Consider the following 18,836-nt stretch of genomic DNA (forward strand, 5'->3'; position numbering starts at 1 on the left):
CCTTCAAAACTAAACAATGAATTTTTGCTTAGAAGAAAAATAAACAAAAATATAAGATAAATGACATTTTCATTCAGTTTAAAAAACATAAAGAAGCTATGTTTGTATAGATAAAAATTGAATTTTTATAATTACCTTCTACCGACTTTTCACTCTGCCCTCAGTTTCTTACAGTAGCAAGCAGGGTTAAGGTTGGTGTGTATCTCAGTTTCTATCAAGTTAACCCAATCAGTTAACAAAATTTGGCAGGTCAATGACCCAAAACAAAATGCAACCAAAAAGGCTGAGTCACTTGCAGAGGGAAGAATACTCACAAATTTATTCAGGACAATTGTCTTACATATAGACATTATCCTTACCATTTATCCCTCAGCAGTAACTTTCCAGAACACAGGTAAACAATACCACAGAAGATTACATATGACTCTAGCTACGATATAACAGAATCTTGATGTCACTAAAAATTGCTTGAATTCAGATTTATAAGAAGCTGCTGCTGATATTCAATCTTGATGCCACTGTTGCTTAGATCTTAGAATCCATGAAGCTTGATATGTTCTTTCTTCACTATGCCAGCCTGTTTGTAACATCACAGAGGAATTTACATATCACAATCACAATACTATTTTGGAAAATGCTTTTTTTACACCACTTTGCACCAGTAACATCACAGAGGAAAATGCTTTTTTTACACTATTTAAAGATATTTTGGTCATCAAAAAAAGTTAACTTTAGTATTTGTAAAGAAGAGATTGAAGAGTAACATAAAGAATGTAAAGTATCTGTAAAATTTTGTTCGGTGTCTCTACCTGCACAAGGAAAGTAGAAACATTCTTTCTTTGATCTCCCTGAAGTTGTATAACCTACATATGATAAGAATGATGAGAGATGATGTAACCAATGGAATTTGTCGAAAATCATGTAACATAAGAAGAATTTTTTTATGAAGAACAGAAACATACAAACCTGGCCCAACTCAGGGTCTTGAACAACAGTACCATTGCAGCAGAATTCTTTCTTCAGGTCTTTGAGTATTTTGCTATAGCTATACTCTTTCTTTAATCCTTGAACAGTTGTTAGGCTTTTCCTTCCGTTACGTTGTTGTACTCGAACATGAACATACTCTTTCGTCCCAGCACCTGAGTCCTCAGCATTTGCCTCAGCAAAGGGATCTAATTTTTCAATTTTCAAACCATATCAGAGAGCAAACCATTGATAAAGTGCTGCATTCTGGTTTCAGACTAACAGAATATCTTTATGCCATAAAAAAGTATGTATATGAACAAGGATATTCAACACCCACCAAAAGCACTTGGGATGTTTGTTTCGAATTCAGACATGAAAGTTGCCCTTGGTTACTTGTAACAAACAAAGTCCTTCTGATGTAATTAATCAACAAGCACTGGAAGACAGAAATTAAATATACTACAAGTCAGATATGAGATTTGATATTTGACATTTTCGATGATGCTACTCTTGTCTTTATGCTCACTGCTAATTCTCATCCGACAAAATATGAACAAGAAAGACAGCAACTTTTATCACCTTACCACCGCACCTTAGAATTCTCAAATTATGGTCTCATGAGTACGACATTTGCATCCGAAAACACAATTTTTTTATTTCACCATCATCAATAGTAAAAAGGCCAATAGAAAATAGGCCAGAAAGGGAGGGAAGTATGAGATCTGCATAATTCTGTGCACATAATCATCAATAAAAACACAAACTATGACAATGTATCAACTACCAAATTAAGACTAGTCTGATGAAAGATGTCCTTGGAATGTATACACGTACAGATACATGCGCATACGTACAAAGAAAAGACACATTACACACGTAAATACCGTGCATATAAAGAGAAGAACCATTTAACTTTGTAGCTAGAATGTATCAAAAGTTTAAAGCATGATCCACTAGCCATTTCTTTCACCAAAAGTCTAAAGAAACACAGAAAAACAAAACCATGACAATAATGCCAAATAAATTGAACCCCAACTGAAAACAGGGTTAAGATTGACTAACTCAACTAAAGAATGATACTGTTATCATGATCATGCAAATCACAAATACAAAAGAAACCATCTTCAAATCCCGTTAATACAGGGTCAGGTTAGCAAAGAACTAACATCACAATCCAAATGAAAAATTAATATCTGGGCATTAAAGAAACTCTTTTTCGAAAAAAACGAGGGGTTAATTACGAACTTCCATTGCGTACGTAAAACGCGGAATGAATGAAACAAACCCAGTAAGCAATGATCAAATAAATAGAGCGATCAGAACAATAAAATGAAAAGGAAACAGGGAATAATGCAGAAAAGGTAAAATAATGATGAAAAACGAAATACCTAACACTTGCGAGAAAGGAAGAAAGAAGAAAGGAGCAATTAAGGAAGGAAATAACGAAAAACGTGAGAGAAATAGGAACAATAGGTGGGTCAAGTTTATATATAGAACAATTTAAGATACGAGAAAAGTGCTCCCAACCACCTAATTGGTTACCCAATTTCATTGTCGAAATTCAGATCATCTTTTCACCTCAGAATATAATATATTATTATTTTTAATAATGATTTCAATATTATTTCACTTCAAAATGTTACTTTAATTGTAGTTTATTTTTACTTTAAAGTATATATCAATTTGTTCCTATATTTTTCTAAAAGAATGTAAAACCATAAAAAATCATAGTTAACTACTTTAAAGATTCTCTTTTCTCCATGTAACTTTTTTCTCATCACTATAGATCTTTTTATAGCAATGACGAAGGTAGTCTTAACAATAGCTATGGAGGCTAGTGAAGGTTGATGATTCAGTAGTTGAAGTTGATGCAACAATATGGATCATACCTTGTATAACCAAGATATACAATATATACAATATGGATCAGTCCTTGACGTTAAAAATATAATTTAAACAATTTGCAGGTTATGTGTAGTTACTCTAATAAGTTTTACTGTTTTATAAGTAATTATTAGTTTATTTTAAACATTATAACCTACTCTGATGTATTTATGAGTGTAGCAAAAACAAGTTTTATTCTGCATTCCACGTATTTTCTTTTTAGTTATAAGTATTCAGAGTAAGATTCTAGGGATCAATGCAAATTCTTCTATAGGTAATCTTCTTATTTTTAATGAAAAGAATATAAAAATAAAAATAATTTTCGATTGTCAAGAAGAAAATTGTCGAGTAGATTTCGCATATCCGCAGCTCACACTTTACAAATAACATAAGAAGATAATAAAGCAACTTCACCAATAGAGTGTTGATACATTTTGAAAAGATTGTTGTGTTGCAACTTCACAAGAGACGTGGAAGATATTGGAGAAATGCAACGAAGGTGTTGAGCAATTAAAGAAAGTGAAGTTATAAATAGTGAGATGTCAATATGAATACAGATGGACGATAATGAGAAGGTTGTTGAATTCTTCAGCAGGAAAATTTCAGATCAAACAATTTTAGAAAATATCCTGAGACCTCTTACTCCCAAATTTGATTACATCATTGTAGCTATTGAAGAATATAAGAGGCTTGAAGTTTTAAAGGTAGAAGAACTTCAAGGTTCTTTTGAGGCATATGAACAAAGACTGGTTGAAAGAGGGTTAGAGAAGTCTAGTGATCATCAAACATTGTATGAGTAGTCTTCAGAAAAAGAGACTATAGAGGCAATTTGAGAGGTCGTGGTGATCAGAGGAATACAACGAAATGGTTAACATGAACAACAAATCAAGAAGGGTAAATTGATTTTTTATGACAAATTCTTATCTTAATAATTTTCTCAATATTTTAATTTTCTTAGCAATTAATTAAAATAATAAAGAAAGTAACAAAGAGAGAAAATTGCACAGATAATTTTTATTACGTTTAGTTGTGGGAAACAATCCAGGATCAAGAATTATTACAACTTTTATATGGAACAAAAATCGAAAGAGATAATATGAACTATTGGATGTGGATAAAGGAAGGATTATTTACCAAGTTAATGACTTTACTATAAATTGAAGAGAAGAATGAAGACAGATAAATTATAGTTTGTTTAACATTTTTGGACAAAATTATGTAAATAGTCACTAGTAACAATTATTGTATTAAGATGTGACAATCCTAAGGCTTTAGGCTAATTATCTTCAAATCCCACATAGACGTTAAAATTTTAATATTTGAAAAGTATTCTTGTAGTACCTTGACATTTTTTTCAATATTGAGAAAAACTTATTTCCCGTCATAGAGCTATGAAACTCAACCTCAACTATGGTTTTCACCTTTAGTTGTAGAGACTTTTGAGACATCCTTCATTGTACATCCCTCTTTCTTATGGGTAATTATCAAAAAATTTATTATAATTGATGATTTGGTCGAATGTGTCGTTATAGGTACAAAGAGCCTAAACCTTAATGCTTTGTTCTCTTGTAGTAATTTGTAGTAATTTGGAAAAGATGATTTGGGGGAGATGATTTGAATGGATTTGAGAGTAATTTTTTGTTGTTTTTTTAGTGGATTTATGGGTAATTGAAAATCAATTTGGAAGAAAAGTTTACGAGAATTAATGTAGAATTTGACTGTGACAGATAAAAAAAATGATTTAATTGATAGAAATTGAAAGTTACAAAAATACTCTTAGTAATAAAAATATTATATAAAATAATAATAATAATAATAATAATAATAATAATAATAGTAATAATAAACAATTATTATTATTATTATTATTGTTAGAAGAAAAATATAAAAATTATAAACTAAAGCAAGGATAAATATGAAAATTGACTTAAATCTTTACAAATCCTCTTATTCATGCGAAGATTGAAAATGAGAAACATCCCACAATCTCTTCCTTTTCTATCCGTGCTAATTGTTGAAAAGAAACATAAGAAATTCTTACTTTCTATCTACGCAAATTTACGTAAACAAAATTTTCTTTTCCTTTCAAGCGAACAGGCTGGGGTGTGTTTGGGGTGACATACTGTTTAGGGAGATTGAAAACGAGAAATGGAAATAATGTTTTGTATTGAAAGAAAATAATTCGTAAGTAACAAGTCTTTGGAGGGATCCGTGTATAAATAGAAAGATTCCTATAGCCTTTTTATCATGTCATATTTTGGTGTCACTTTTGTGGTAGTTGTGCCTCTCACCTGCACTGCTCATGGCTCTCTTCCTCACTCGCACTGCCACCCACGCACCCTTCATTGATCGCTCCATACCTTTCCTCGCAACATCAAATTCTCTGCGTCATGTTTCAACGGCTTATGGGTTACCTCGTCACTCGCAATCGTACTCGCACTCTCAATCAGCTCGCCCGAGTCACGCCCTTCATTCATCGCCATAAATCTCTCCTCGCAGCACCATTTTCTTGTTCCCAAACCCTATCTTCCCTCCAATTCTCCACCGACACCTCCGCCTTCACCCAACACCCGGTCAGGCTCCCGGACGATCTATCCAAAAACCTCATTGTCCTCTCGTCCGAGTCTTCAGCCGAAGGCGGCGTCTGTCACGTTTACTTGGTCGGAACCTCTCATGTCTCCCAGGTATTGATTCTGGTCGTTCGGAATCAGGTTTTAGGTTTCGTTGTGCTGCACATTATCGCTATGTTCAACGAGAACGAATAATGATGGATTCTTTTATTTTATTGTGTTTTGTGATTGTTTCTATTGGAAATGTTATTGTCATTTTTTAAGACGATGTAAGACCGTGTTTTTACTTGATCGTATCAATTATAGTTGCTTTAATAATAAGTACAGTTAGTTGGTGAATTGCTGAGAGAGTAAAATTTATGCCGAATTTTATTTCAGGAATCAAGTAGACAAGTTCAGGCTATAGTGAAATTTCTGAAACCGCAGCTTCTGTTTCTTTTTTGAACTTACTAATACTTGGCTGATTGATTGATCATTCACTTGCTTAATTTGGTGGTTCTTGGTTTCATGATGTGCCTTCCTGACTTTTTGGATTTTCAATGATGAAACCCATGGTCCGCCTTTGTTTGTTGCAGGCCGTCTTCTTAGAGTTGTGCCGGAGTCGTGCTTCAATTCTTACCCGTAAAAATGTGGAGGTTTTTATCCTTTAAATTATTGTTTTGTAATTATTCTATCATTTCCTTTGTAGTTTTGTCTGTTAAATTGTTGTCACGCCTAGCTTACCAACTTTGACCTCTTTTGGTAGTTGCCGTAATTTTAAATTGGAAGTTTTGTGGTATAATTCCACATGGTTTGGTTGAGTGAGACCCTAAGTCCGATTTCTAAGACCATAAGCCTTACCCCTTTACCAGCCCAATTTTTAATTTAAATACATGAGAGAAAATATTTGTCTATTCCAAATTCCAATTTGTAGGGAGTGCCGGCTTTCTTTTGTTCCATATTAGATGAGGAGATTGTTTGATAGATAAGGTATCAGATCATGGCTGAAATTAAACCATCTCTTAAAGCAATAAAATAATAATTGTAATTATTGTTGTTTAATTTTCCACATGTCTTATTCAAATCTAGTATCAACTAACTTCTTTGATTCCATCATATTAATCTGGTTCTCATTTAGTTGTTTGTTTGTACGATTGTTTTTTTATTTTTTGCTTCTTCCAGATACACGAACCCACTGTGAAAGAAATGGTTACACAATTGGGGAAAAAACAGAACATTATTGAAGTACTTTTTCGCTGGTTCTATGCCAAGGCAGGTTTCTGGACAATCATGTCTCATCCTTTAATACGTTCAGTTATCACTCTTTGAACGTCCAATAATGCTATGTTTCTTATATATCCTGTAATTTACTCCTTAAGTTTCTGACAGGTTGGTAGTGAGCTTGGTGTCCTTCCTGGAAATGAGTTTCGTGTGGCATATGAAGAAGCCATCAAATATGGAGGCAAAGTGATACTTGGTGATCGCCCTCAGCAGGTCAGATGAGTTCTCATTCTAATATGTTGAATGCAGAGAAAATTTCAACTATGTTGATGTAAAATATTCCTCTGAATAATAAAGAATGTACCTGAATGTGTTGTTCCCATAATAGTATTATTCATTACATTAAGCCAGTGTGTTGAAGAGAGGAATATTTTTTTGCTTTTCTTTTGAAGTTAAATTGATTGTATTGCAAGTAAATATTAATGCATTATTCATTAGAATATCTTGTACTTTTGGTTTTCTTGAGAGTATATTCTTGTTGCATCATGGTTTAGAAGGCCTTGTAGAATATTCAGTGACTGGAAAGTAACTCTATTTCCAAACAGGGGCATTTTGTATGTTGTGAAGAAGTTCCATATCTCGTTTTGCTAGCAAATTTGTAAGTCAGAATACTCTTAGAAAAAGAAAGAAAAAAGTAAATATGTTGTTATGGTGACTAGATCCCTTGAGTACTATGTAACATTATTCTTTAAGCTCACCTCTAACTCATTTATTCTATTTGATTAAAACTTTTTCTTTTCTGCTAGAGTCCTTAATCTATTAAAACTACTTAATGGAAAAGGTTTAATGCATATTATTTACTCTTTTAAATTGTTTCTATATGCATGGGATAACTATGGGCCTGTTCTAAATTAGGTTAATATGTTCATTAGAATACTCTTCTTAGAATAGAAAAAAAAATTTAAATATGTTGTTAATGTGACAAGAACCCATGACTACTATGTAACATAACAACATTCTTTAAGCTTACCTCTGACTCATCTATTCTATGTGATTAAACCTTTTTTCTTTTCTGGCTGTCCTTAATCTTGTTGGAAGTCTTACATCGACTAGAGATAAGGCTAATTGGGTGCAAACCTCAACTTATAAGCCAATTTTGTAGGATTGAGTTAGGCTTAAAGTCCATTTCTTAACATGATTTCAGAACTAGCTTAGAGTCTATCCTAATAATGTTTGTTGTTTGTTGGGCATGTTGTTTGATCCGCTATCGGACCGTTATCGGACCATCCATTAATGTCTAGTCTCACGCTCAAGACTGGAAAAGGTTTAATGGATTTTAATTATTCTTTTAAATTATTTCTATTTGCATTGGAGAACTATGGGCCTGTTCTAAATTAGGTTAATATGTTCATCATGTACTATTTTATTATGTGAGCTTTCAACTTGTTTAATTAGCATGAAGAACCTTTTATATTAATGGGTTATGATTTGGATCGAGACAGATTACAAATAGGAGAACCTGGAGTATGATGCCACTTTGGTATATACCAAAATTCTTATACTTTTCTCTTTCTTTTGAACAACATTTTCCCATCTCTGGTGATTTTGTCAAAATGGTAAATTTCGTAATCCTCATGTACTGGTGATAAGTCTGAATAGTGTTTGTGCTATGAAGTTCTTGTCTATATGCTAATTTGGGTCTGCTTTCTTCAGCTGAAGGAAATAGAAGACCGTGGCATGCTACCTCTGATTATGCAGAAAATGAATGAGGAGTTTCCAATTTTAATGGAGACTCTTGTGCATGAAAGGGATCGGTAAGTCGCATTGCACTTAATATCAATTTACTGTTTCATTTATTGCTTCTATTACATGCACCTGCTTCCCATACTCTTTAGATAATGCTTCAGTTAACATTTGTCACGCCATTAAGTTACCATTTAGCACAGGGTTCTTGATGGAGGGTGCCTTGGGTATGGTTCTGGTATACTCTGCTCACTGGTGGTGTGGAGGATATTTAGTTAAAATTAGACCATGTGGTATGGAGAGACTGCTAATGATTTGTAGTACCACAAAGGGTAGCATCGACGGTGACTGCACGTTCAACTGACCATTTGCTGTGTCAAAAGTTTATGCATAATTGAGTTTATAAATTTTACGTGATTTGGTCCACTCAGGTTCATGTCCGCCAGATTATTAAACGTGGCGAGGACAAATAGCTCAGTTGTTGCTGTTGTTGGAAAGGGTCATCTACAGGGAATAAAGAAGCATTGGAAGCAACCTGTAGTGGTGGGTGAACATTTAGTTATTTGTATTATATAGTCGGCTATTTAGAAGTATTTTTATCACATAAATGTACAAGGGGTATGAAATTGATTTTATTCCTGTATTTTGCAATATCATTCCAAAGTCATCCAATTACGCTTTTATTATTCATTGTCAGATTTTTTTTTTTTTTTCAATTCAGTTCGTTTTTCTTTTCAGATTGAGGATCTTATAATCTGACATCAGTTGGTGTTGCCGTGGCTGGGGTGGTCATTATATCATGCATCTATCTTCATCCATAAAATAACTTTCGTAGGAGATGCTGTCATCCTGAACGGTTTAGGAATTGAAATGTGTAATAGTTCAGTCAACCATAAACAAAGTTGATGCCTATGCTATTTAATCCTTTTTTTCGTATCAAGAACAACTATTTTCTTTCATCTCTCCCTAGAAAATCAAGTTCCTTGTAATTTTGATGAATCATACTAAAAAAAATTTGAAGTCCCTATGGGAAAGGATAGTTTTCATCATTTAGGCCTTCTTCACTTGAGTGGATTTGAGAGAGAGTCATTGAGAGGATTTGAGAGGATTTGATGATAAATTTTTTTATTATTTATTTGAATAAATTTGGAGGTAAGTGAGAATGAATTTGGAAGTAAATTTTTTTTAATCTGTCATATAAATTAAATCCTACACTAATTCTTACAAATTTTACTTCCAAATCTACTCTCACTCATTTTCAAATCTATTCAAATAAACAAAAAAAAAAATATCTTCAAATCCTCTCAAATCTCCTCAATTACTCTTTCCCAAATCCACTCAAGTGAACAAGACCTTAGGGTGAACGTGAGAGCAAGAATAACTATTTTCTTTAATCTTTGCATGTTTACTTTCACGTTGTCAAATGACATTAACAATATCAAATTTAAATAATTTTTTTTTCCATCAAAGTACATTAAATGATCTTCTCAAAATACTGACTGGGCATGATCGATCTCCGTTGTCCATATACCATTATTACAAGATCTAATGCATAACAATCAAATTGCTCTTTTTAATAGACCAAATATTGTCTTTCATAAAAAGGTCCATATATTTTAATATTGACTGTCATTTTAATGGAGAAAAAATATTATATTTGAAGACATCACAACTAATCCATTAGTCTAAAAACAAATAGTTTCAATAATTCTTACATAGACAATCTTAAATATAACATTATATTAATTAAAATATCTTATATTACTTAAAATATTATACAATATTATGTATGTCCAAACTTAATTTATAATTTTTTCATTATTCTTCACCATATATATAATTTTTTTATGTCTTCTTTGAATTATACAGAAAAGCAGTTTTAAATTGTACTATATAAAAATTGGTAATTTCTCTCCAGATTAGATAATAATCTAAATGTCGAGATTAACAAATAAGAAAATGTCTAAGAGATACAAATTATATACCTTATTGATGATGTGGTACTTCATTAATAGATTTCAAAGTTATATTTTCTAAATTCCTCAAACACCTTAGGAATGTCGAAAATCTTAGCATACTTAAGAAAATCATTAAAAATCACCAAATTCTAAAATTACCTATAGGATTTCAAAAATTGCAAAAGGTTAATCATAGATTTGGAAAAGAATAATAAACAAACAATATGTGAAAATAATACCCCAAAAAATAAAATTCATGGCCTGAGTGTGTGTAACAATCAGATCATTGATAGAAATCTCACTGAAATCCGTTACATCCATTGGAGAATAAAAAACCTAAAATCTAAGCATACGTCATTAACTCCTTGGTTCAATGGTGAAGCAAATATATTTTGTACCTTATATTCATATTCATGAATTTCCTTTTTACATAAAGGGACCTTAATTGGTGTTTTTTCTTATTGGTGTTTATTTTCAATATAATATGTTGAATGACAAACCAACTACAAAATCGCTAAAGCTCATGTTTTTGTCACTCAAAGTTATATATTTTTTTGTTTAAATATAGATGATGAATTATTTTTCTTTCTCAATTATATATGTTAATTATGTCAATATTTAATTTTAGTGTAACAAATAAACTGAAGGATATGAATGTGAATATTATGTAATACACTTGAAAGACAACCATTGTTCAAGCTAGTATTGACATGGGTTGAGACCAAATAATGATCTAACTAATTCATATAATTATATAACATTTTTCTATATTATGTACTAATTAAGTTTTTTTTTTTTTTTTTTTTGCAGTATTTCACTATGTTCAACCTTTTCATTATAAATCAATCAACTACCTTATGAATATTTGAGCAACTTATTTTATAAAGTTTCATGACACATTAGGATAAATGACTTGTTAACTTGTTTTTGTAGTTTTAATTCCATCCGTTTTAAAATTTTAAATATTGATAATTGTATATCTTATTTATGTTTTATTGATAACATTTCTTTATTCATGCTCTAATTCTATTTTTTGATATGTACAAGTTGCTTAATTAAAAAGAGAAAATCTAAAAATGAAATAAATATTAAAAAAAAAAGGCAACACTTAAGTACAAAATTATTTCTTATATATATATATATATTCATAGACTATGATTAGTCCAACTGAATATTTATATGTGATAAAGTTAAAATCATAATCTATAAGTGTATATATATAGATAACAATTTTTAGGTACAATCATTTGTCTACAAATAAAATATAGACAATATGACATAATAAATTATAACCTTTTAACCATGAAATTTTTATATATTTGTCATTTGTGACATTTACTGTATTAGTAAAGAGATATTTCAATTTAGTTAGCTTCAAATTATAAATACGATTTATTTTTCACTGAAGATAATTTTTTTACCAATTAGATTTATTTTTGTTTAGTAGTATGACTAAATTACTTCGAACTTGATATAATAGACATATGTTATATTCAACTTCATAACAAAAATATTTATAAAGTTTCAAAAGTTGTATATGCTTTTATATAAAATAATTAGAAAACTTCAAAAAATATCTAATAATTCTTTTTAAAAGTTTTCAAAAATGGAGAATAAGTATATAGAATTTATGCTTTTTAATGTTGTGTTACAAACAACTATCATATAATTCGGATACAAAATTTATATTTTTATCTATACTTCTATACCATTATATAAAAAAAGACTCTCCCTTTTTAATATTCACATTTTATTTCTTATTTTATCCTTTAATAACATTTTCTTTTAACAATTTTACTATTAAAGTGATATATATATATATATATATATATATATATATATTTAAACTTAATCTTTTTATTATTTGAATTTTCTTTCAAATTTAACATTTTTTAAAATTATAATAACTATCTAATCTTCATTTGGGCTTTGAGCTACTGTGAAGATTAGATATACTTCAGCTAACTTTTTCTTTCTGATAGTTTCATCCTGCACCTCCATATATTTATTTCTCCACCTCCATATGCAAAAAAACTTTCATTTTGCCTTTTTCAAATTGTTCAATCCAATTTAAAAGTAAAAATAGCTTCGAATTGTTCAATCTAAAAACTAAAATTGATTTCCGAAAATATTTTTCTGACTACATAATCCGAAAGTCATTTGAGATATGAGTTGCGTAATTTGAAAGTAATTTTTAACTTTTAGATTGTATAATAGAACATTTTTTTAAGAAAAAAAGTTATTTTCAAATTGTACACTCAAGAAGTCATTTTTTAATTGCATAATCTGAAAATCATTTAACTTGTAGATTATATAACCTAAAGAGTAAAACAAAATTTCTGTTTTGTACTAAAGTATAGGAAGAGAAAAAAATATTTATTTTAATAATTATAATATTAATAATAGTTTTATTTTATTTTTTTTGGTATAAAAAAAGTGAATACACTTAACGCATGTATTATTAACATAATGGTAATTAACAAGTTTTATTCTTTCTCAATGTCTCGCTAAGCATTTTTCTACTCGTATACCTTTATTTATATTAAGTTGTTATACACATATAAAGTTATTATGATAAAAAAAATATTGAGTAACAAAGAAAATCCAAAAATGTTTCAAACACTGTGCCAAAATAAGTATTTCAAAATCTTAAACAGAAATCTTTAATTTATTAAGTACCAAGTTTAGAAGAAAATTTTGTTAAGCCTAAACCAAACAATCCATCATATTATTGCTTTGAAGACAAAGAAATTATAAAATAAGAGATAAATAATAAAACAAGAGATATATTAATTTGGTTTGCTTCAAACTACAAATAATATTTATTTTACATAGAAGATAAATTTCTTCATGCTTACATACTAGTTATATTTATTTTTGTTTAGTAGTATGGCTAAATTATTTGGACTTGATAAAATAGACACTCGTTACATTATGAAAAAAAGTATTAAAAAGCTTTCAAAATTGTATAATGCTTTTATATAAAATAAATAAAAAATTTAACAAAATATCTCATAATTCTTTTAAAAAATTTAAAAAAATTGGAGAATGAGTAAACAAAATCCTAATATTGTGTTACAAACAACCACCATATATTTGGCATAGGGAAGTTTTAGATCCGTTTTATTAGCCGTGAAAGAAATATTCAAAACAACCAAACATTATAATTTCAACTAATTTGTGATTAAAGTTGCATCCCTTAGTCAAATTTATAATATTTAAAAAGTAATGAGTATAATATAAATAATAGAAGAGGGACAATTTGGGCATAGCAACTTCAGTATGCATTCAATGTGCATAAACTAACTCCCTAAAATGCCATACACATGAACATTGTTCAAAATCGAATCTAAGTTTGTGTTTGTTTTATAAGTTGAAAAGTAAATGAATAGTAGCAGTAATGGTTGATGAGAAAAGACATGAAGGTGGTGGTGGAGAATCTGACAGGAGCACTTTTCTACATTGAAGTGAAGAATGATGCAACATTTGAAGATCTAAAGAGAGAAATTGAGGCTCAAGAAAAGCTACCCAGTGATCGTTTAATATTTGTTCTTGATAATGGTGAATGCCCTATAGTGAGAAAGGAGGATGAAAAGCTGTCTCTGATTGATTCTGGAATTCAAGATGGATCTCATATTTACCTCTTCTTCACTTCAGTTGATGACGATTCTACTGATAATTTTAGGTTTACTTCTTCAGATTTATACACTTAAACCAAATTAACATCAATATTTTTGTTTCTAATTTTTTATACACACATAAAAGTATTAGTTATTTATATATGTTTAAATTTTTTATCAGTTAAGTCGTGTTTATGAAGAAACATAGCTACAGAGAAATTGTAGATTCAACTTTGTAACATTTGGATTTCAATTAATCATAAATTCAACTTCTATTTTAATAGAAATTTGCATAATTTTTCAAACGATTATAATTAAAGTTAGATTTAGTTCATTGATTTTGGGTGTATAACCTATAGATCTATATCTTAGAAATTAGAAATGATTATTGGTTAATCTTCCTTTCACAACAAAAACGAGTAACTTCCTTCCCTAATCAATCCACTAGTTAAAATAGTTTGTGAAATTGGATTTTTTTGTTTGATATATTTTAATTTTCTTTTTGTTTTAACCTTTTTCTAAGTTTCTATTCGGATTAATAGTTTGGTTGATTCTTATAATAGTATGCCTAAAAAATTCTCTACTTTTAAGCAATCTAATTACTTTAATGAAATTCTAGGATTTTAATTTCTTTAAAAACTTATTATCCGTTTATATTTTAAATTTTCTAAAAAAATAAATTATTTATATCCGAATTTTATATCCAAACACACTTTAAAATAATATATTTATGGATTTTTTATTACACATTACTCAACTTACTTGCTCATTTTAACTTAATGTGAAATTCAAACTCATGCATTCACATTGTCGCCTAACTTGGATCCCTTGCCCCACAGCACCTATCTATACCAATGCTCCTTGTTCCATTTCAAGTGAAATCCAAAATGAATATAATCATGGTTGTTGTTCTAATATGTTATTTAAACCTTTGAATATATCGTGTTGGAAGTTTCACCTCAACTAGAGATAAGACCAATTTATAATATATAAGTGAAATGCAAACCTCATTTTACAAGCTAGTTTTGTATAGTTGAGTTAGGCTTAAAAATTCACTTTCTAATATTATATGATCCCACAACCCAATATAAATCTCCAAACTATTATTAAAAATGTCTATTATGATATTAGAAAATGTGTACGTTGGTCGATTTCAATCGGTTGTATGAGAGTTGCACCTTAACAATTAAGGTCGTAATTTGGTGAATTTGCTATGATTTTAAACAATGAAGTTGAACTTTCGCTTATTGTACTAACTAAGACCAAGTTGATGAATGGTAGATTTAATTATTTATATTCAAACTATGTTATGTAATTTTTATGTTTTTAATACACTCAAACTATATATTTAGATACTTTACATCTTATCTTACTATAAATTGAAAGACTTGAAATATGTAAATTAGATTGAAATTATAGAATATTTGAAGACGTCTTAAAAATTAAATTTGATTTTAATAAAAGAAAATTATTTTGGATTTTTATCATACTATTTTAAATTCATTAGTTTTGATGTCGAAAGTTGTAATTTTTTATTTTTAATCATTCAGAAATTTCCAAAATTGAAAGTAGTTGAAAACATTTAGAAAAAAATATTCGTATAATCGTAAAGTATTTGAGAATATCTAGAAAAATATTTGTGAAATCGAATTTTGGTAAAATATATGACGAATATTAAATGAATATTTTTAATAGATATATTTGTGTGAATAATGATTACAAATATTTAGTTAATTGATGGAGTTATACAAATATTATGTGTATATAACCAGGTGTGACTGATATGAGACTAACTATCATGTAAAATAGGTTAAGAATCAACCGATTAGTGGAAACGAATGACTAAATAGGGTAACTATTCATGATTAGTTATCATATTAATAACCGTATTAGACACATATATTTGGTATTTAAAGGTGATTTGCATATTATTAACATAAATAGATACTGCATTAATGACTAATCAGTGGGCTGAATCATGATAAGACCTATAAATACAAGTTTAAATGTGAAGTAAATAGTTTTTTCTATTATTCTAGAGATTGCCAACAAGCCAAAAAATTGACTTGAGTGTCAGAGTGTTTCTTGCAGGAACATCATCGACCAGAAGAGGAACATCACCGACAAGGAGAAGCACTAAAACTGGACAAGAAAAGCGAGAAGACGTTGAAAGAAGGAAATTAAAGGCGGACATCCTCGTACCTGTTTCATCCGAAACATTATGTATATGTGAAATTATATTAAGAAATCTAAATATAAAAACCAAAAGTTTGATTTAACCTTTATCTGTCTCTCATTGTTTCTCTCGTTTTTTCAAACAATACATGTCTTGAGATCAAAGATTAAGCGAGAGAGCATGGACAAAACTCTTACCTTATTTCACAATATTTTTAATATATTAATAATAAATTACAATGGCAATTTCTTAATTCCTTAACATTGGTTAGTATTTATTTTCTTTGAGTGGAAAGACTTTATTTTTATTTTTTATTTTTGCATGTCCTTTTGTGAACTTATTATGTATAGTCAAAGAATACGAATACAAAATACAATGGTTAAGCCGTGCAATAAGTTATTGAGAGGTATGTTTCAAAGAGTACGTAATGTGTCAATCTTGAAAAAGAAGAGAGGAACATTTGAGTTTTATATCATATTATTGAGTTATATTTAGGGGTCTAATAGATATATGAATTTAGATATGTTTATATATATATATATATATATATATATATATATATATATATATATATATATATATATATATATATATATATATATATACTATATTTATTTAGTAGTATAATAGATCAACAATACAACTAAACAAAAAATAAAAAGTTAACCATTTGCATGCATGGTCAAAACATGCATGTGACATGATCCACATCATTTGATGAATCTTTTGAAAAGAAAATATATGACATGAATAAAATTTATTTATTTATATGGTGGTGGTAATTGATAAAATAACCCATATGTTGACAATTATATAAAATTGTCTTTTCTTTCGACTTAAATTCAAAGGGAACATTTCGGATATAATATATCGGAAGCTAGCAAACAAAATTACTAGGCTGGAGCAATCGTTTTTCCTTACCTAATACCATTGTACGTCCATTTAACTATTTAAATAAAAGGAATTTATATAATTTATAATATACATTGTATCCGAGACAAAAAAAAAAGGAATTAAAAGCTATTCAATGAGTACGTTTATAGATTTTTTAAATATAATCTGTCTATTTTAAATGAATAATTTTTTAATAAATATAATCTATTTATTTATTCAGTAAATAATTATTTTAAAAATTAATTATTTCAAAAATAGTTATTTAAAGTTTGCAGACTTCTCCAATATCGAAACACCCACTTATTCTGAAAATGAAAACCTAATTTGGTGATCTAAATTTTCCTTTTTCCATTTAAAAAATTCCATTTTTGATGCACTCCTTTAAGTCAAGGCTATTCTTTATTGATGACAAGTAGTCATTGGTTAATATGAATTATTAGTTAATGTATGAATGATATGGGGTTTTAATTATAACTTTATTTACCTATTTGACTTAAAATATATACACTATTTCTTTTGACAGTATAGTGAGAGAGATTATTTATTAGGGTTTAATTTGATTAGTCCTTACTTATAAGTTGACATTCTACCAACCCTTTTGAGGGGAAAATTTAGAACACGTCCAGTTAAACATTGGGACAAATTTAAAATTGGTTCTTCAATTTGGGGTCAATCTATACATTCCTATTCTCTTCAAGTGTACGTCGTCACTAGTAAAGTTACATTTTTATTTATTTTTTTAACTTTAGTGCCATATGAAAATAATTAGCTAATTTTAAGATATAGTTTATGTATATTTTTATAATTTAAAATACTCACAAGGAACGAAAGAGGAAGATAAGTTTTAACCACTAATAGTGTCGGTGGGATTTGATTGGAGTAAGCAAAATTAGCTCCTATTGAACTTGTCTTTTTCATCAATGTTATTATGTATCACGAAATTCAATTTTCATTCTAAAGATGACAAACTAAATCATTATTCACATGATTTTTTTTTTCAAAACCATGTTATAAAGAAATGTGTAAGTTGAGTTGAATGAGCTAATTTTGTGAAAACAAAAATTATTAGTATAAAAAGGTTTAATTTATGATTATGTTAATTAAGTGATCTATCATAACCGATATGAAATATATATATATATATATATATATATATATATATATATATATATATATATATTAACTATAATTATTACTGACATTTGTTGAAATACATGTACTATGCGTATACGTGTTTAATTTATTTTATTAAAGCAAATTTTTTATTAAACTAAATAATATTTTTTAATTACTAAAATTAAAATATTAATAAAATTATAATTTGTGTTAAATGATAATTATAAAAGTAACTAATTTCTATAATTTCATTATAGGTAATATTTTTAGTGTTGAAAATGATTTTTTATCATAAGTAATTATTTGAATTTTAAAAATCAATTAGTAAAAGGGTAAAAGTAATGATTTTTTATTATAAATGATTATTTGAATTAAAAAAGTAATTACTGAAAGTTAAAACTGAAAAAAAAATGTTTACAAAAAAAAAGACGCATACTAAACAAATTTGTGTACACCAAAATAGTATAAATAAATTTATTTTCAACACAAATTTTTATAGAATGAGTTTTTGTTTATCTAATTCAAAATCTGTTAGACAAAAAGACTAAAAAAATTAAAGTACGCATAGTATATTTAAGTATTTCAAACAATTTTAAGTACTGATATGTCCATTTTAATAAGTACCATATTTAAAGAAAAAAAACTAAGATTGAGCTTTGAAACAGTGAATCGAATTTAAAAAAAGCTAATCATCATAAAAAATAGTTTT

General features: G+C 28.4%; 2 protein-coding genes across 10 annotated transcripts; one reads left to right on the top strand and one right to left on the bottom strand.

The window, feature by feature from the left end:
• Window positions 1–299: 299 nt before the first annotated feature.
• Window positions 300–2,472, bottom strand: LOC106755748 (protein translation factor SUI1 homolog). 2 transcript variants are annotated; one of them, XM_014637959.2, is made up of 5 exons: window positions 2,355–2,472; window positions 1,304–1,402; window positions 967–1,172; window positions 810–863; window positions 300–577 (listed from the first exon to the last, which is right to left on the bottom strand). In XM_014637959.2, the coding sequence occupies exons 2-5, from the start codon at window positions 1,338–1,340 to the stop codon at window positions 533–535; spliced, it is 342 nt and encodes a 113-aa protein (XP_014493445.1). In that variant the 5' UTR covers window positions 1,341–1,402; window positions 2,355–2,472; the 3' UTR covers window positions 300–532. The 2 variants fall into 2 exon arrangements, with proteins under 2 accessions (XP_014493445.1, XP_022634319.1); XM_022778598.1 differs by lacking the exon at window positions 2,355–2,472 and having other exon boundaries at window positions 1,304–1,897.
• A 2,506-nt stretch (window positions 2,473–4,978) lies between these two features.
• LOC106777823 (traB domain-containing protein) lies at window positions 4,979–9,320 on the top strand. Of its 8 annotated transcripts, none has more exons than XR_002667173.1 (9): window positions 4,979–5,534; window positions 5,799–5,842; window positions 5,992–6,055; window positions 6,582–6,671; window positions 6,789–6,893; window positions 8,123–8,236; window positions 8,334–8,434; window positions 8,567–8,906; window positions 9,102–9,123. XR_002667173.1 is itself a non-coding variant. In XM_022778593.1 (9 exons), exons 1-9 carry the CDS (start codon window positions 5,241–5,243, stop codon window positions 9,120–9,122), a joined length of 945 nt encoding a protein of 314 aa, XP_022634314.1. In that variant the 5' UTR covers window positions 4,994–5,240; the 3' UTR covers window positions 9,123–9,320. The 8 variants fall into 8 exon arrangements, 7 of the variants coding, with proteins under 7 accessions (XP_022634313.1, XP_022634317.1, XP_022634316.1 ...); XM_022778593.1 differs by having other exon boundaries at window positions 4,994–5,534; window positions 8,795–8,906; window positions 9,102–9,320; XM_022778592.1 differs by lacking the exon at window positions 9,102–9,123 and having other exon boundaries at window positions 5,992–6,049; window positions 8,795–9,084.
• Window positions 9,321–18,836: the final 9,516 nt, after the last annotated feature.

The sequence above is a fragment of the Vigna radiata genome, chromosome 2 (genome assembly GCF_000741045.1).
Source record: "Vigna radiata var. radiata cultivar VC1973A chromosome 2, Vradiata_ver6, whole genome shotgun sequence".
NCBI classification, from domain to species: domain Eukaryota; kingdom Viridiplantae; phylum Streptophyta; class Magnoliopsida; order Fabales; family Fabaceae; genus Vigna; species Vigna radiata.